Source organism: Anser cygnoides, chromosome 20 (assembly GCF_040182565.1).
Source record: "Anser cygnoides isolate HZ-2024a breed goose chromosome 20, Taihu_goose_T2T_genome, whole genome shotgun sequence".
NCBI lineage: Eukaryota > Metazoa > Chordata > Aves > Anseriformes > Anatidae > Anser > Anser cygnoides.
This window is the reverse complement of record NC_089892.1, coordinates 4,673,508-4,693,196: the sequence shown is the minus strand read 5'-3', so window position 1 is coordinate 4,693,196 and position 19,689 is coordinate 4,673,508. Positions and strand designations below refer to the sequence as shown.

General features: G+C 41.4%; 1 protein-coding gene across 6 annotated transcripts in view; it reads right to left on the bottom strand.

Moving 5' to 3' along the window:
• Window positions 1–19,669, bottom strand: part of TSC1 (TSC complex subunit 1) — a 29,933-nt gene extending 10,264 nt beyond the window's left edge. For 2 of the 6 annotated variants that reach the window (XM_066980651.1, XM_066980653.1), the window contains exons 1-14: window positions 18,807–18,947; window positions 11,779–11,841; window positions 10,553–10,726; window positions 9,573–9,676; window positions 8,847–8,999; window positions 7,093–7,237; window positions 5,912–6,066; window positions 5,524–5,597; window positions 3,870–4,048; window positions 3,305–3,414; window positions 2,939–3,062; window positions 2,450–2,562; window positions 2,108–2,180; window positions 668–766 (exon numbers count right to left, since the gene is read on the bottom strand). In XM_066980651.1, coding sequence (XP_066836752.1) covers window positions 668–766; window positions 2,108–2,180; window positions 2,450–2,562; window positions 2,939–3,062; window positions 3,305–3,414; window positions 3,870–4,048; window positions 5,524–5,597; window positions 5,912–6,066; window positions 7,093–7,237; window positions 8,847–8,999; window positions 9,573–9,676; window positions 10,553–10,658 — 1,435 coding nt within the window. In that variant the 5' untranslated portion in view covers window positions 10,659–10,726; window positions 11,779–11,841; window positions 18,807–18,947. Of the gene's footprint in view, window positions 1–667; window positions 767–2,107; window positions 2,181–2,449; window positions 2,563–2,938; window positions 3,063–3,304; window positions 3,415–3,869; window positions 4,049–4,735; window positions 4,873–5,523; window positions 5,598–5,911; window positions 6,067–7,092; window positions 7,238–8,846; window positions 9,000–9,572; window positions 9,677–10,552; window positions 10,727–11,778; window positions 11,842–18,806; window positions 18,948–19,515 lie in introns of those variants that run through there. The other 4 variants (XM_048053848.2, XM_066980654.1, XM_066980652.1 and 1 more) reach the window with 4 other exon arrangements.
• Between the last annotated feature and the right edge of the window lie 20 nt (window positions 19,670–19,689).

Here is a 19,689-nt window from a genome sequence, read left to right as displayed (position 1 = left end):
TAAAGACAATGCAGACCTATTCTAAACATGGGAAAAAAATGAATAAATGTGCCCAATTTCTATAAGACAAATTAACGACATCCTGAAAAAAAACATTAAGAGTTTAAGGACAAATATACAACTATCTCACTGAAGCTCTCAAAACAGGGTTTATTTTTATCTTAACAGGGTTTATTTTTATCTTTTAAATAAGAGTTTTGTAGGGATTCTTTACATAGGACTGAATTTGCCTTATAGTGAGAACAAATGCTATTAAATTACCTAATCACCACAGATTTACTCATTCTCCTATAGATTTGTTTGTTTGTTCCTAAAATAAATACCAGCATTACTAAGTTCTCTCGTTCCAGTCAGCTGCTCTCTAATAAAAAAGATTTGAGATTTTTTACTTAGGGGAACAAGTCTGAGTTCTGGGTACTAGTCTTCAGCATTGGGCAACTTTTCAAAGGAATAAAGCAGGTTGCAACAAGAATTCCCATATTGTAGGCCCAGAAATGGCACGTTTAAAATTAATTAATGGCAAAGCTCACAGAGAAGGGATTTAAACATATGAAAGTTACCCTAGAGAGTACTGAGAACAGCAGTGATATAAGGCAAAACAATTTAGCACAAGCCATGAATCTTATATTTCCTTAGCTAAGATGTATCTAAAGATAACAGAAATTACCTTCCTCTCTGTCCTTTTCAGCACTATCTTCAAAAGACAAACCGCCTAAAAACTCTGGAAGATCACTTAAGGTTACTGAACTTTTACTACCGGGTGTGTCTGAAAAAAAGAAAAGAAAAGTTAGTTGTATAGATGCTGTTTTGTCCAGCCTTATTACAGCACAGAACAGGAGCCTTATACTGCTGTAAGGGCCTTAGATTAAACGTGTCTCTCTTTCCTCTTTTGAGGAAGCATCTGTTCCTGTGGAAACCACTTCTGAGATTAGTCACATGTTTGTCCCAATCCAGAAGTGTAATTTTGTAAACTTAACATTTGCTACTGCACAACAAGTGTAGGTGGCCTCCTCTACAAGTAAGGATGTGTTGTCTGCAACTGAATCCATTAAATAAATAAAAAAGCAGCCAATATGTAGGGCAACAGCTATACTTCTACATTAGCTTTAAACTCCCTCTTAGCTTCTGATTTGGCTACTTGAGGACACAGTTCTTACCTCCCTGCACCCCAAAAAGGAAGTGTAGTAAGCTGACGTAATACAAACTTGACAGTTTGTGACTAGTGATCAAAACTCTGAGACAGGTGCCAGGGATACACACACAAAAGCATGCAGGACAGAAACCTCATGCTCACAGCTCAGGAACAGATCAGGAACCCACTGAAAAACCTAGCCTGATCTCGTAATTCAGGAAGTTCAGATTCCAGTGTTGCTATAACACTTCAGCAGGGAAAACCAGCTTGAGTTTCACTATCATTTGCACCTTGAGGACAGTAAAGATGCAATGTATAGAGGTTTCAAACAGTGCCCAAATCCCTTTCTACAGCTCTCACAGGCGTAGATGTCAGAGAATGGAAAAGGGAATCTAGATTTACCTATTAGAAGTTGAGTTCCTCAACCATCCACTGTTGCTTTCAATATTCCACAGGACTTTCAGAAACAGTTCAAGTACAGCAATACAATTGTGGATAGCAAACAAAGTTTTTCCAAAAGCCTTTCAAGGAAGCATATCTATCCTCATGTCTGGATCAAATTGTAAGGCTGCACATGTGACATACTTTGTTCAAGTAAAAACTTCAAGTACAACTTGTTGTTTCTAAAAAGAATTCACCCTCAAAGCATCAGCTTTAAAAAAAAAAATCCTTTTTCAGACTTCAGTGTTGATCTGCATATTTAAATTTAAATACGCGTGAAAAGGCAAATAGGCCAGTTAAAAAAAAAAATCTGCAGGCTACTTCTGAAGGTGAATACTTAAAATGAAATCAAAAGCATCATGGGAAGGTTTTAAGTTGCATCAGTTTAAGGCAGGATCCTGGAACTATGAAGAACTCAGTGAAAAAAAAATAGAAAAACCTGTGGAAGAGTGTTTGGCAGTTGGAATATGTCATTAAAAACAGGATTTGTTTAAAATAAGTTATTGAAAACAGGGAGAGGAAAGTGGAGTTTACCCAATGATTTATCGCTGTTTATGACATTTTGTTGTCGGTACAATAAAGGCCTCCCAGAATCTGATTTGTCCTCCTGGAAAAAAACATACATACATATTCTTTATATCAGACATCTGTTCAAAACAAACCTCTTGGACAGTTTCATAGAAAGAAAATTTACACAGTTACACAAAAAATATGTAATTGGAAATGGTAAAAGTAGTCTAACCTTAGAAGAAAATGAGGTTTTACAATAAAATGCAACACCAAGTCTGTTACTTTGATTTTCCTTGGTTATAGTTATTGCACGTACAGTAAGTCAATGAAAAGTCAGATTTAGTTGGCAGAAGAATTTTGTTGTACCTTTTTAGGAGGTGTGGCAGCAGCTGAAGGAAGTGAAACATGCACAAAGTCATCTGAAGTGCTGGGTGGAGGAGATGTGGCTGGTGTTCCCAAAGGCGTTCCTTTACCCCCTGCTGAAAAGGGGGAGCAAAAGTTCCTTCAGCAAGGTTCCCATTTCCTCCTTTCAGCTGAGCATTATATGTGAAGAATTGTATGTTTAAACAGTATCTCAGCCATTTACTTCTTAAATCTCTTTCCACTATCTACCAAGATAAAGACACACAGTTTCCAATGGGCCTGTTTCAGACTTTGGCACTGAATTCATTGCAATTTGTCTCAGTGTTTGCATTACTCTGGATGACCAGGTACTCCATTCACAGAAGTAACGACTTAAGCTTATCAAACAGCAGAGTGCTACAACCCCGTTTAAGAAGCTGACAGCAAAATTTACAGCCAGAATTTCTATTTTAATAAATCCTCAAGGCCTAATTAAAAAAACGCAGCACGTACCAGATGTGCCAAAAGCTTTGCTGTAAGGTTGCGATGAAGACTGGGATGATTCTGATGGGACAATTCCAGGGGAGGTTGGTGGAGTGGTCATACCACAAACTGCAGAAGGACTCCAGATGGTAACCTACGCAAAACCAATACACAATAAACACAAATCAGCGAAGCTCAGAAAAAGAATGTGTGCACTGTCAAGCATCCACATCCACGCTCTGATATAGGAAACCAGATGGGAATAAATCTGAAATACACACTAAGTTCTGAAGAATTCAGTACTTCTCAGAAACATGATTTTGGGGTATTGTCAATAGAAAATACAAGCAAAATGCAAAGCATTAAGTGCATGCTGCATGTAACCTTCTGCTTTACCTGCTGTGGCTCAGTTGACAGCTGTATTGACTGTGGGCTCAGAATCTGAGGTAGCTGCCCTGGCATTTGTGATAGTGTTAGCCGAGGAGTGGAATACGGGGTAGAAGTCCCTGAAAGTTTAAAAAACATAAATTAGAAGTATCATACATATCAATTATAAATCAGTGATTCTTCTGGCTAGTAGTAAAGGCTTTTAAGCAAAACATTTCAAGTCCATTCTACATACACAATGTACACAGCCATAGCGAGCAAACAAGAAACTTTTCTTCCAACCCCAGAAGGTATCTATTGCACATATTACATACTACAGCTTTTGTTTTTGTTTGGTTTGGTTGTTTTGAGGGGCAGGCAGAGGCATGGAAAAGGCAGCTTTGTCAACATTCTGTATGTCTGCATGATCAGAGCATGCATGCATATGTAAATATATACACATGTGTTTTAAATGAAAGTTTGTTTTCCAGTGCCCAAGAACTGGACTTCAAGTGAGATAATAAGATGCCTCTTTGCTCTAAGGCCCATTTTCTTCCAGGAAATGGGTATTCATTAGCCATCAGGCAGATCTTACCATAGCTGCTCTGTGTGTCAATGTAATGGCTGGCACTGGGGTCAGTTTGATGATGTTTTAAGTTTGTACAGGGTTTCCGAGATGCAGAGTAATAGCCATCTTCATACGAGGCTTCTGCAGGGTCCAGGGAGATTTTGGCACATTCTATCACAACATCATGAGTTTCTAGTCTTTTCCACCTGCAGACAGTTTTTGGATCCAAAAGAGTAAGTTAGTCAATTATTGTTACAAACAAGGGTTCCTGGAGATATCAGGAATTGGCTTATAGGATGGCTCATTTGTTCCAGACAGCCCTGCATACTCCCAGCCAGAACTGGAACAAGGCAGCATACAGAAATTGCAACCAGATGACTTATAAAATGGGGTCTCATATAGGAGACAAACAGCTTTGACACAGAGATCCATAAAGGTCTGCCATGGAGCACTCTGGAAAGGAGGAATAGTATATGAAGACTTGGTTGATCCTGAGCTTCAGCAACTGTAGAAATCAGCTCAGCTAGACTCAGATGTTGGTCAAAATTTAGAAATGCCAGCAATGAGGGAATTATATTATTTAAGCAATCACCATCCGCAATGCCAGTTTCAGGTTTGTGTTTTTCCTCCTAAGTTTTGGGAATGTCCTTTATTATTACTACTTCCTTCATTCTGAATTTTTTTTTCCTCACTAAAGTTAGCAGCCATACAGATCTGTCCAATATTTCAGGGGATGGAAGTTCACTGTAAAGAAGAAAAAACACAGAAGGCTGTCTATTAAAGGCTGAGTCACTTCTGAATGTAAGATATGTGAACGATACCAAATCAGAAGGCTTCAAACAGTTAGTTTTGTGCCAATCGAACTCCTTAGTGGCACCACCCTCCCTCCGTACCCATTCTCCCTGTCTGAGAGAAGCCTGCAAAACTGAGCATTGTGATATTCAATAGGTTCCCATTTAGTAGTGTTTTCCTAGTGGCTCTGAAAAGCAGGGCAAGAGCACTACTGTGCAGCAACAAGAGTCAATTTCTCCTCTTCAGTGGCTGGGCCTGTGGAGACAAGAGAAAAGCAGCAAGTGGTGCTGCTGCAGGCAAATGAGCCTATTTCTAAAGAAAACTAATACAACTGATGTTAAAACATACCTGTTAAAAGAATTGATCTGTTAACTGAACCAATATCTAGGTACCAAAACAAGACACACTGAAGGTTTTCAACAAAAAGCCCACCAAGTACTTCAACAAACCAAAGCGGTGACCCAAACCTTAAGCCAGTGAAGCAGATCAACAGTGGTCAGATCAACTTTACTACAAGCAAAGTTTTTTAGAATTTTATGAAAACGTTTCATTGTTACGTCATAAAATTAAGAAAGTAAACCGTTAAGTAAATCTGTTAAGTAATTGTTAAGTAAAAAACGGATTCTATCCCAGATATAAAATGAATTTAGAAACCCAACATCATTGTTAACAGCCCTTCACAAGAGAAGACTGCTTATTCATCCAGCTGTAAGCTTGGATGAAGAAATTCTATGCATTTACCTGGTGTACCTATGAAAATGGATGGTGAAACACCACTGGCACACGCTGTTGTTGATAGAAAAGTTTTTGCTGTAAGCCTTCTGAAATAACTCAGCTAAAATATGGTCACTTATAGACTTTCTTAATAGCAGAGAGAACGTATATATACCTTCGTGGGTCCAGTTCATGGTCCTTAGATCCAGTCACTAATTCCGGATGAATTCGCACATGTTCCATCATTGGCTGGATGAGCAAGAGAAAAAAACATTATTACAACATTTTTCTGATTGCACTAAAATACACAAAACCGATGAACAACCTGCTGATCTCAATTGGTCAAAATTTTGCATTTAACAAATGTTTAAAGCTAGCACATAACATCACAGCCTCAAGAGATGATCCTGTTCCAAATGAGATTTCAGTCCTTCAATAGCTTGTCTATACAGCTGAACAGCTCTCAGTTAAATCAAAGTCAGTCTACTAACTTGACAAATAACTGCCTTTACACAGCTATGAATTTCTTGTCTCAGACACTACAGTGATGAACAGCATTTTACCTTCACTACCTCTTCAAAGGTCTCCAAGTTTTCCTTCATACTGTAGTGAGAACGCAGAAAGGAGACAAAATTGCAAGGATACATTCCGTAAAGACGATGAAAAAGAGCATAAACACTGGCATGAAGATGGACAAGATAAATTTCTGCCACGTGACCTGGAAAAAATAGTTAGAATCTTTTTCACTACACTGAAGAAAAGAACAAGACTTCTAAGAATGCAAGCAAACTGTTTTTACATTTGAAATGCTAACTGGAACAGGTCTTCTGAAATACAAACAATCCCTAGCAAAGCTATGAAGTCTTCTGAGAGAACAGACAACCCATTCTCATGAGCTCACAGCAAAACCAAAAATTAGATACAGAGCATTAAGAATGACAGGATACTGGTTGGAATTAGTCTTTAAAGCACAGCATTTTCTACTCAAATAAAAATACCAGAAGCCACTCTGAATAGTAATACAGAGTTTGCAAGATTGCCTGAACAATTAAAAAAGGCATGCTTCACTTCAAAATGTCTTTCACAGAAAACATTCACAACAGACTTGACTCTTACTAGCCATCCTTCTGTTCTATAAATTCCGATCTTGCTATTGACAAATTGCCTTGTAAATAGGATCTTTATGTGCTTAACACAACATTTGTTCATATACCCACAAGACATACATAAGTAACTTGGAACTTGTTGGATCTCAGATAGCTTACAAAAAATTCAGCAAAACCAATGTTGTGACTGAGAAGACTAGGTTTGCCAACACTTTCACGACTATTGAAAATTATATATTGAAAGGAATTCTTACGTGTTGCTTCTGCCTCCCCAGTCACACCTGGGAAACTCAAATTCCCAAATATCTGCCTCAAATGTTAGCAGTGTTTCCTTTTTCTACCCATTAACATCAATCTTTGCTTTTTCACTGCCATCAAGGTAGCATCTCTGTCCAGTAACACTTCAGATAACAGCAGCACCACACTAGAGAATCTAAGAGATTTCTAACTTTTGAGCAAAGAAGCAGTGCCCAATACTACCAAAGAACAGAATAGCTTTTAATCTTAATACATAATCTTCTGCATTTAAATAATCTCAGACCTTTAAGAGTCTCACAAAAGAACGTGCTCATCAGCAGCCTAAGAGTCTCAAGGATACTGCTACACTGTAACTGCATGCAACAAAGTAGAAATCTCACCTGGATTCTGCAAGCACCAGGCTGAGAGACGCCCAAAGATACCAAAGAAATCATGAAGGTATTGTTTGCCAGACTGAGGAATCATTGGCAACATGGTTATTAGCACTAGGACACCTGTGGTGAGTACTACTACATCTGTGTCAGTCTGCAAGAAGGGAAAAAACTTGCATTAGTCAGTTAAAATAGAGTTAAACTTCATTTTTCCAAGGATGAAGTAAGCACTGGAAACATCATCATGGAAAAAGTTCTCTACTTTGAAACAGTCTGAAACCTACCATATCTTAATGGACCAAAGTTACTGTCTCTTTCATCCAGAATAAATCTAAGAAAAAGATTTTAGATTCTTGCTCCTGTCCTGTTATTTGCCTCCTGCTTTTCCGTAAAAAAGACTTGACTTAAAAAGGGAACATCACCACAGTTCCATCAATTAAGTAGGAAAAACAAATATTACTGGTATGTGAAGCATCTTACGAACTGCATTTCCTACTCCACAGAGCCAAGCACAGGGCATTCAGAGCATAAGAAAATGCAAATCTGGTCAGGATATTCAAGGATTTTGGTCAATTACTGACACAAAGGTCAGAAGGTTTTCTATTAAACCTAAATCATACAAACTTACCTTTGTGCATCTTGCGAACGAGTTACCTGTCACATTGTCGCATCAAGTTTTCAGGATGATTAACATGACAAATTATATAAACTATTTGGTCTTTTGAATCTTCACTAAATTAAAAGCTACCTTTTCTCAGTTTCAGAGACTTCAAATGTGAACCAAACGAAAGCCTTAGTACTGTTAGAACACTGAGACTTGAGGGAGGCATTGCTGTATGGCATGCAAGTGTAAACAATGCCTGGTTGATGACTCCAGCTGCTAAATATTTCATAAAGCAGTAACTCAAACAATCAGAACCCCCTGGCTTACACTGAGAGAACGGGGTATGGTAGCAAAAATCTTTAGCTAGATGAAACAGTAATAAAAACTAGATTTTAGGACATGACAAAGGCTATGTTCAAACTCTTTCCCAGTACAGTCCCTTCTAGCTTCCCCAATTCAACGTACGTTTCCCTCAGTAGTTCCTCTGCTTTGCCAGGAGAGGGGCATGAACAGCACAGGTAAGCCTGCGGCGAGATGCTACTAAGCTGGTCTTGGCATATATCCCAAGAGCCACCCAGGCTGATGGGACAGTCAACGTTACAGATTTTTCTTCTTCTGCCTCCTCTATTCTCTGTATACTCCAGACAGACACCTCTTTACACTCCAGCATGTCTGCACCTAAGATGGGAAAGTCTACTAATTCAAAGGTAATTTCACCATGGAATAGTCTGCTGTATAGCTCAACTGCACTGCAGATGGAGCAGAGTATATCGCCATACATGCGAGCAGTTCAGAACGCGCTAATGGGAAGTCACTTAGCTTCTCAATAGATTCACATTCAAGGTATCCATCAGCTTCACCAATGGCTCTTGGTCTTGGACTTGTTTTCAAAAAGTTGTAGTGAACTTTAAACATCCCTAACTCAAAATTATGCAGTGCCAGATGCTTTTAGAGACAGGATTGTCAGTAATAAGAGGAGCAGAAGAGTATTCAGTTGCAATTTTTCCAGCGTGCCTCTGTATTTTAATCAACATTTCCTCTCTACTCACAGCTTAACTAAGTGACACCAAAACAGAAAATAAATGCCTTACATTACAAGTATGTATGCTTACTTCAAGTGTACAAGTGTTTCAGTGGACAACAGTGACACAGTTCTTACCTTGAGACATTTAAGTAACGAAAGTAGGAGAGGTGCTTGAGAAAGCTTATGTTTCCAAGATGGTTGTCGTCTTATTACATGTCCCAGTAGAGAGAGAATGGGTAAACGGGTAGCAGCTTTGCCCATATATTCATTAATTTTGTCCAGAAGGTGCTGAGAAAGGATTTTAGAGTGGTAGAAAAAGGGAAGTTTTGTTTGATGAAAATATACTTTAGTTAAATATATATATTTAAAAAAAAAAAATCTATATTCACCAGTTTGCTATTGTCAGTTGTGGAAACTAAGGGCATTTTAGAAATATACAGGATCCAAATATTAAAAATCTGGTCAACCAAAGTAAAAATTTCCAGTGCCATTCTCTCAATCTATTTAAAAATGGTTACCTGCTCTAAAAATACCCCAATTGTTTCAGGCTAATAAATCTAACATTCAACAAGCAGACACAGCTATGCAAAGAACCAACATCATTCCTCAAAAAAAAAATCAAATTGTAGAGGTTCTTTGGTAACCAGGCCAGTTTAAACAACCCATGAAATGGAGTATTTTTAAGATTAAAAAACTAAAAACTCTACTTTTGATATAGAGATACTACATGTCTACAACAAGGTAATTACATGTCAGAATGCAAAAGCACAATACTAACAGATGCTATTTAAATGCTTCTTTAATTACCACGCTAAAATTTGCCATAATTTAAAAAAAATTTTTTTTTTTTTTTTTTTTTACCTTGTCATGAGGCTCTTGTAGTGTGGACAGTATATGCAGTGCCTGCTGAGAATTGGTTTCCAAGTAATAGTCTACCAGGTTGTTCACAAGCATAGGTCCACGGTCTATCAGTTTTACAACAAGAAAAAAATATATTCTCAATATACTAGAAATGAAGCATTTATTACAGGAATGTTGCTCAACTTTGTGACAACTATTGCACAATTCATAACAAACTAGTACCTACTGTTTCAGGCCTTTCAGAAAATGAGACCTCTCAACTACCTTCACTAGTTCATGACCATTCAAGCAGTTACATTTAGCTCAGTAGGAAAGTAACCAGTGTTTTTTGATTTGTTTTGTTGTTTAAATGAAGAACAATTACTGCGGCACTCTCTAACCTTAAAAACCTAGATGAAGCTAACTGCAGGAGTGTTCTACCCAGCAGAGGCAAAGAGTTCAGGAGCAATTTTATACTCTCTCCCTTCAGCATAAAGAACAACCTCAGGGATAAGGAGATTAACAATGCTCTCATTCCCTGAAAAGGCTCCATCAACATAAGAGATGCCTTAGTAGCAGAGAGCATTTTTTAAAGAAAGTCTGCGTCTGAAGTTTTGTTTGGGGTCAGGTTTTTTGTTTGTTTGTTCTGAACAAGCAAAATCCCGCTAGTTCCCATAATGTGCATGACACCCAATTCTTTTTACACTTGACAAAGAAAGCATCATCAGCCCACAACTTGAGGTTATGCCCCAGAAAAATCCAATCATTTTATAACAGCATTTTAACAATTATTTAGCAAACCTTCCAAGAGACATGCCATTAAGCAAAACAGACTGAAGAGAACCTTCAGCCCTTAAAGCAATTTAAGTCCCAAATATTAAGAGTTTCCTTCAAGTCACATTTGCAAAAGAGTGTATTTGATAGAGAACAGCATCACATTATTCTACCTTTGTCGGTGTAAAAGCAAAACCCTACCTCCACTTACTTTTAAGGATACATACCACAAATGAGATTATCTTTGAACGCAGCTGTTATATCTTCCAGGACACCCAGAATTGGAGAATCCAGCATTGAGAGAAGCTCACCAACATTTCCTTGTTGTGCCATGATGCATGTACTAACGTGAATGTGGAGGTTAAAATTTCAGGAAGTTCCTCATTGGTGCCTCTACCAGACTAGGAGTGAAGAGAGAACAGATAAATGAGCCTTCCTTTTTTCCTTTCTATCTTAGATTTGTTGTTCCCCTGTTTCTTTTCTGCAGTATTGCCCATTTAACAGTTTTACACTGAAAGGATTGCTAGAACTTACACACCTGCAATAAAAGCTGTGAGAGAAAATGTTTGTTTGTTTTTGAGACATTAATCTGTCATATGGAAGACCTTGGATAGCGTACACAGACTGGGGACTATCAGACCGTTCTGTTTCTGGAGGTTTATTTTTTTTATTTGCTCTCCAGGTAAGTCAACTAAAACTAAAGTTTTGAATAAAATGCAAATAGCTCCCTGGATTCACTCCATTCTCATTTTCTTACAGCAATTCCTCCTCAACCAACCTTTCAAGCACTCCACATAGTAGTCTACACTCTGGAAGAAATATGCAGCTCGAGATCCTTTTCCACTCCCGTGGCTAGATGAGAAATGTACTGCCCTCGGCTTTCCATTATTGCATACTAATAGATCTGTGCTTTAATACTTGCAATATGGCCAAGTTGCAGCTGTTCGGAAACTCAGTTAGGGTTACTACAGCTGCCGTTGCTTGGCCATCCGTGCATACTAAATTACAAGCTTCGCAGCACAACATACCTCATTTTCACATGTATAATTCGTGCATTATATATTAAAAACCCCACAGTGCACAAGCTGTATAGATTACTACAAGCAACACCGTGCAGATTAAATGACTCTGGTCACCTTCAGAGTACTAAGCAGGAGTAAATCTAAACCATTTGGGGCTTTTTATGTGGCTTCCTTCCATGTAGCAGTGAGGGAAGGATGTAGTTATCACACCTAACACAAAATGAACCAAGTTATCCTCCACCCGTAAGAATCCTATGCTAAACTTTTTCAAGTGGCAGAAAGAATCTGGCTTCACATCACACTAATTTGATAGCAAGGGTTTCTTCTCTCTCTTATTTCCAGCTAGCATGTATTTTTCATTTCCTATATGGACTGACACATGACCAAGTTTACACACAAGGTTTTTTTTACTGCAGCTGTATATACTGCACCTGTTCTGTGGATGCGTTGAGCTTCTGTCTGCAGTGCTGCCAACCACACACCTTTCATGATCACTAATAAAGAAAAAAAAGCAGGAACAGATTAACAAAAGGTACAAATTACCTCTTCCTTACCAAACCGTGTATATTCAGAACAACGTTAAATTCTTTACCAAGAACAGCAGAACTAGGCACCTCCTGTACAAGGAGAGTCAGCCTTTGGCTTGAAAAACCCCAAGAAGCATTGCATAGTTGTCCTTTCTGGAATTGTCCATAGGTTAGGCTGTGCAATGGCCTCAAACTAGATGGCCTTCGCAACAAGATTATAGCTTTGCACTGTGAACCTTAAGAAGCTGTTAAAGAGTTTTATTTATGCGAAGTAAAATCTTGCACACACACGTCTTCTCTTATCATACCAAATTCTGATTCCAGAATAATTACTCTAACTGCCTAAGTCTCCAGTCTCTAGTCAAAACACTGTTACACATTAGCTAAGGACCATATATCAGTGTTCTATTTTAGGAGATAATGCTGTAATTACTTATATATGTAGTATTTTCCTGAAAGCTCATGTTTGACAGAGTTACTGGACGGCAGGAGTTAACCCGTCTCCCGGTAAACTTCGTCATTTGCAACATATCACTTCCTAGTTGCAAAGCTGCCCAAGGTCACTTTTATTAGGGACACAAGCCACCAGCTTACTTAATTTGGCACTGATTGCAAATTCAAAGGTGATAATATAGCACCACACACACCACAGGCATTTCTATAGCAACAAACTTTCTTAAAGGGTTTCAGTAATCACTGCCAGAACACAAAAACACCCTCGATTTTCGTCTGCTAATGGAAGAGCTGAATGCCATTTCTTTTTGCATCCCGTGTTGGCAAGACCTTAAAAACTACAGACTTAAAAACTGGCTGGTACTATAAGCAAGACTTTCAAACTAAAGATAATAAAATGGAAACTTGGGGGTGGGGAGAAGAGTTGCTTTTTACTGAAATGCATAACAGACTCCAGTCTGCTTTCCAAAAAGATTTGGGGCGGGATTTGCTGTTTTTGTGGGATATTTTTTTGACTCTATATTGTGCAGACTTCCAAGCTTCAACTTCTTCCTCAAGGAGCTTGCTGTTGAGAGGGGAAACAATGTTCAAAGAGCAACACCATCCATTCCAAAGTTTAAAGTCACTCATCCGCGCGACCTCAGGAGTCAACCTCCTACTTTGATACTCATTTTCAGGAGTCAAGGCTTTGTTAGTTTCTACAAACCTCTCTAGTATTAAATTTATTAAATTCCAGTTGTATTCAGATACCCTGAATGCACACGGTCCCAGAACAGCACTGCAGAGCCATGTGGGGATGTAGCTCCCTACCAGTAATCTGTGTATTTCTGCGAACACGGCCTTCGAGTCCGTACCGGGCTTGCTAACAAAGGTGCCTCAGTTTCCATCAGGTTACAGCCTCAGCTATGGTTAAGCAAGAGATTCACCGGCTTCTGAGCAACCTGAATTAGTTGTCTGAAGCCTTGTTAACAAAGGGATACACGACCACACCCCCAAATCAGCTGCAAGCAAAACCTGTTTTAAGAATTAAAGCAGCACAAACACCAGTCTCTGGTTTTTGTTGTTTTACCCCATCAAGACCCTGTCAACACTATTTCCTTTGTTCCCCCACTCCACTGCCAAAGCAACTGCCATGCACAGAATCAAGGACTCCTCTCCACAACCAATGCTTTTATTCCTTATTTTCCTCTAGGACTGCTATTACGTTTGGAGCAGATCTTCATGACACCGGTAAAAACCTCAAGAGCAGGTTTCACTAATTCTGCTATCGCCAGAGGGGAGCGATCGCGTGGTGAAATTGGAACCCAACTACGCGGCCAACAGAAGCTGGGTTTTGGTTGTCAGCTTCAGCAATACGCTTGCAGCCAGATGGGGAAAAGTCAGGTTTCAGTGCTCAGCAGGTAGGAGGATTCCAAAACTTACAACATTGGCCTGACGGCCCGCACAAACACCACGATCAGATAAAAGCGAGGCTGACAACGCAACCTTAGTTCGTGATAACTACACGTGCAGGTAACTGCTAACTTCCCAAGCTCCCTAACTAATTCAACCAGATGGCTCAAGGAACCTCGTGCCAATAAACCCAGTGTAATCTAAATGAACTTGTCTATCAGTCAATTGTGTGCTCAATGTGCTTCACGTGAAGTGAAGCAATCTCCACTCCAGAAGCCAGCGTTCAAAATATTAAAAGTATTCTGGCCTAGGTCAGAACATGGGACAGTATTACGGAGTCATTTCATTACACACAACGTTTATCTGCTGGAATCACACAAAAACAGCGCAATGTTGTCACCACTCTACACACAAGCAGTCACGCTTTTAAAAGGCAAATCAGTTTTCTTGATCCAAGATCTCCTTTGAGATTGTCATTTGTGAGGAACAGATTTGAAATCCTGGCTCCTCTAACCTAATATCAGGACCACGATGCCCAACACAAATGAACAAACCAGGAAATTCCAGCAACGGTGTTTAACTGTCACACATTTTCTTTTCTTTTAGGCAGAGACAGCTGAATAAGTAGTTTACATGTAACAGGCACTGAACTTAAACATGAAACCACTGAGCTCCAGAAGACGGAAGCAGTTCCCAGGAGCCGTGGTACCTGTGATTTATGAATAATCCCCCCTGTAATTTGTGATGGGATTTTCAAATCCCGTAGATAAGGAACCCAGGACAGGCCAAGTCAGGGAACTTCCACTATCTTGTATAACACAGAGATCACTGAAAGCCAGGGTATTTTGCATCTGGGATCGTTGTAACATCTGTGGTGAACAGGATCGCCCTGAAACCTTTATAGTATCACATCACAGCCGCATCTTTCTTCTCAAACACATGGTACACAAGATGAATCTCTAACTCTTCCATCCCAGGCTCTTGCAATCATTCCCCTATTAGAAGAATTTCCACAGCCACGCAGCCACGCTTTAAACTGCCAGGATTAAAACGAAGTAAGTAACTTTTCCATGCAGTTTGAGGCACCGACTCTTCACTAACATTTTTGTTAGTTTTATATGAAATATCCAAGGCACTAAGTAGTAAAGACTGAGAAAAACAACAATGTTTAATTACCTTTTAAAATGCAACATTTTGGTCTTACTGGAAGACAAACATCGACAGCAAGCTTCTCATTCTTATATTCAAGACCTTTTATAAAGACAAATTTAACTGAAGTATGCACTTCAAGTACCAATACTTAAAGACTTCAGAGCCAGCTTAAAGGAATCGAAGGAGAAACCAAGAAGCAAATAACCAATTTGTTGTTGTTTTTTTTTTTAAAAACAGATTTTCAGTAGCTAATTTAACCACAACACAATATAGTTAAGCTGCAAACTGAAGAAAAAGGGGAAGACTGTATAAATATTCATTGGAACAGGCTACACAGAGAATGAGATAACGGAGTATTTCAAAAGATTATGACTTCTCTAAGTATTTCTGTCAAGAGATGTTCTTCAGTTCAGTGTATTTTTATCTCAAGCCAAACGAAAAAGCAGCTGGTAGTGCCAGTTATGCTTCGGTGAGGGGTGGGGAGGAGGGGGCACACTCAGCACACGCACATATTCCTCCACAACGTCCTCAGCATTGCTGTAATAACGCCCAAAGCACTTGGGGGGTGGGGGGGTGAAGAGCAGCGTGCACGTGGCCAGCACCAGCATTTCATCCCTCTTCGTTAATCACACGTTAAATTTGGGACGCGCAAGGAAATGGTTATTTACCCCCCACCAACGAGGGAAGAGGGGGATTTTAACAACGTAAGACCACTGTTGACAGCACTGAAGTGAAGCCAGACCTCAAGACTTAATTTTTTCCATCTGATTTCCCCTGCAGGCAAAGCAAGGCCCACAGGTATTGCTTTGGCAGAGGCCACGAATGAGAAGTATTTTACGGTGACCATTGTTTCTGAAGAAAAATTCAGATAAGGAAGCAGCCCCCCATGTTCAAAACTTTGAAATGTTCTGCAGTCATAAAAGGATAAGCCTCCCTCCCTCCCATCTGACACACCATAATTCGAGCCTGTTTTAGGTTTCCTAGAAATATCCGATTTTGTAATTTCTTCACAACTAAACGCTACTGCCACAGAAGCGACAGTGCCTGCGGAAAACGAGCAGTGAGTGAAAACCGACAGCAGGGACAAAAAGCAATGGTGGCAATAGGGCAGCAAGCAGCTGATCACACCCCTTCTCACCCCCTAAAAATAACAGCCCTGATCAATTTAAGCCTCAGATCAGATGGATCATTACAGCTGGCAATACAATAAATTTAATTTATTTATAATAATCCGAGTGTTTGCCTTCTTCTAGTAGTCTGCATTTTTCTGGTTATTTTAAGATCTGATACAAGATCCCACTCCTAAACTCAGTAATTATTTTATAAAATAATTAATTAGTACATTCACTCTCACGTACTTTGTTACAGGTGCTTAACTGAAGCAGGAAGATCACAAAAAAACCCAACACCCTCAAATAAAAAGAGAGAATCACATTCAGCATTTTTAACGATTCTTTTGAAACTATGCTGTGCCAATACATTACGCTAATTGCTACCCATCAAACTTCTGTCAGAGGGAAGATTATTTAAAAGCAATGCATGCTGAAAAAAAGCCCAAACACAGCAGAGCTTAACACTTAACCCTTTGGCAGAAGCCATCCTAGTAACTCAGTTACTAACCTGAAAGGGAATTATTTTTGTTCCTTATATACAACCACATATATTAATAACAAATAAGAGCAAGCACTATTTTTCAATGCCAATTTAATTAACTGTACACAAGGAAAATAAATTAAATGAAGGAATCTTTTTAAAACTATGAAGAGGTGAATGTAGAGCTCTGGATTTCACAGCAGCACAATGACTGAGGCTCCTAAATCTCTGCAGCATCTGTTTTTTTTGCCACCAAAAGATTCCTTTAAACAAATTCCAAGAGTTATGCTGCAATTCAATAAACCTTGAAACCCTGCAAACTAACTACTGTACTCAATCAAGTCATTTTAACAACCCAAAGAATTAAAGCAGGCATTACACACAACACAGAACCAAATGATGTCACTTTCTTAAATTAAAACCAAAAAAGAGTAATACCCAGGGAAGCGATGGCAGCTCACTGATTCAAGAAGTTTGCTCAGTGTTTTAACGTGATACCCAAAAACGTGCTTATGCTAACAAAGCAAGCATTATTACTTGTCTTCAGCACATTTATTAAACTACATGAAAACACAGCAGCTACATGCTATACCAAGATCCTAAGTTGCAATATTCTCTCAAAAAAATATGGCTGCAAAACCACCTAGCTGCAACATGCCATAGAACCTGGTACTCTTCCTTGCTTCCACCATTAAAAACTGCACTGACTATTTATTTGACTTGCTTATTGTGAAAGGTATCTTTTCCAAAGAGATATCTGTGTGCGTGCATGCATCTTGCAGGCTATTACGTTCTTACAGAGACTGACTTTAATAATCACATCAGCAGTTTGTTACAGATGTGACAAGGTGTCTGACAGTTGTGAGAATGTCAGGGATCGGTACAGCCAACATCCCAGCAGTTCAGCTCTAAGTGGGGCCAGCATTAAATTAGAAAGTTACTGAATGGAACTTGCTTGTTCCAAACACCAGCACGTCTGCAATTGGGCAGTACATCCCACTTGAGAACCTTTTAATAATGCTGCTTTTTATTAGTCACCGTAAGAGTAAACTCTCACGTAACAGAGTCAAATAGCTGAGATTGAAAAACAGCCAAAGATAAAATCATTTTAATTAAAGCCTATCTCATGACACATTAGATATTCTGACTGTATTTTCATCTGAGTAAGCCGATGTCACCCCACATAAACACAATTTAACCGAGGGTTGATGAGGCTGTTAACTAAAAAACAGAAGAGGTGGGGTGTTTTTTTTGTTGTTTGTTTGCTTTTTGTTTTGTTTGTTTAAACAGAGTAAGGGGTTTTAAATCCTTGATTATAAGCTTAAACGTAACTTAGCTCGTTCTGATAAGCAAGCAGATCTGGTGCCTTACTGCTGCTTAGCAAAGTAAAATCAACTTCAGACAGATGTTTTCCCAATGCCTGCACTGATTATTAGGACTCTTGAGTTTCCAAATATTCACTTGCCAGTTCTCTGTGGTTCATACACGTAAACCAAGGAGGGTCTTTTCCTATCTGATGGGATCACTTCAGTAGCATGGCTCCAGGTATGACGGATTTCTAACAACTTGCCAGGAAGGCAGCATTAGGACACTACACGATCAGAGCAGGCAAAGAACGAAAACCTTCTGCGTTACCGTCCACTGGAAGTTTCTGCGCAAAAAGCAGTTCTGGAAACAGTTCTGCAGACAAAGGCTGATCCCCGTTTCTGTGGGTTTTGAATCACATACTCCTCTAAGGCATGTGTTTTTCACTGACTACCTTGTAAAAGGCTCATTAAAGGAAAAGGGAGGGGGGCACAGAAGCACGGACTAACAGGCAGCACCACGACCGCCTGCCTGCCTGACACAGCGCGAAAAGTTCCCAGCTGCACCCTTCCAACTTCTCGGTGACAAAAGGTCTTCGTGCACAAGTAAACAACCCCCTGGCTTCACGCTGGGTCCCGACGAAGCGAGGAAAACCCAGGAGCCCCGGCGGGCAGCGGGAGGCCCGGGGGCTGCCTGCCCGGGACGGGGCACCCCGGGGCCGCCTCAGCACCCGGCCCCCCTCAGCAGGGTCCGGGGGGGGGGAAAGGTGGGGGGGGGGGCGAGCCTGGAGCCCGCTCCTCAGCGCCAACGGCTGAGGGAGCGAGGGCGGAGAAGGACAGAGGAACGGGACGGGGGACAGACGGACAGGGGGGACGCAGGGGGGCGCAGGGGGGACGGGGGGGACGCCGCGCCCCCTGCCCAGGCTCCCTCCCCTCGCCCTCCCAGCCCCGTTCCCGTCCCCCCCCGCTCCCCCGCCCCCGTTCCCGTGCCCCCCACCGCCGCCCCGCCGCGGGGGCAGGAGGCGGCCGGGCGCTCACCTCAGCCCCTGCCGCCCGCCGCCGCTCCCCCCCTCAGGCCTCCTCCGGCCCGCAGGGCGCCGCCATCTTGGCCCTGCCTCCCCCTCCCCCCTCCCAACCAGTCACCGGGCGGCTCGCGGCTCGAATCCCTCCGCGGAATAAAGTAGTCCCGCGCCGCCCCCAGCCCGCTGCTCCTCTACGGGATCCCCGCCGGCCCCTCGCCGCCCGGCTCGGGGTGTTCGCTCTCACGGGGCTTTCCCCCCGGGGTGCGTGTGTGTGTGTGTGGCGAGGAGGGGAAAGGGGAGAGAGCTGAAAAGATCCCCGCGGCGGAAGGATCTGGGAGCGCGAGCGATGCGGCTCGGCGGAGGGGGGTCGCGTGATTCTGGGGGCGGGGCCTCGGAGGGGCGGTCACGTGGGGCGAGGGGGCGGGGCCGGGCGGCGGCCGGTAAACAAGGCCGGGGGGGCGGGGGGCGCCGCCATTGGGGCCGGGTGCTGTCAGCGCCCCGCGCTCTGTCAGCGCCCCAAAACCGCCCCCTTTTGCCCCATTTCCCCATTGTCCACCAGGCAGCCGGCCCCCCGGGCTGAGTTCTCACGCAAAGCATAGACAAGTATTTTGTTTTTATCCTGAAATGCAGCAGCTACATGGCACACAAAACCTCCTCCTTCCTTTCCCTTTAGATCTTTGTCCACCCCTGTAGAAATAAACAGTGCTCAGGAGAAAGAAAATTACCTCGGGGAAGGTTCTCCAGCCTTCATTCCCGTATGCCACTCAACTTTCTGCTCTGTCTCAGCCCTCAGACCGGTGGGGTCTCGGCACTCCTCGTCCCCCACGGCGGGGAGGGCCGTGGGGATGCCCTGACAGCCCTCTGAAGCCTTCGAGCCAATTCTTTAATCCCTAGGAACC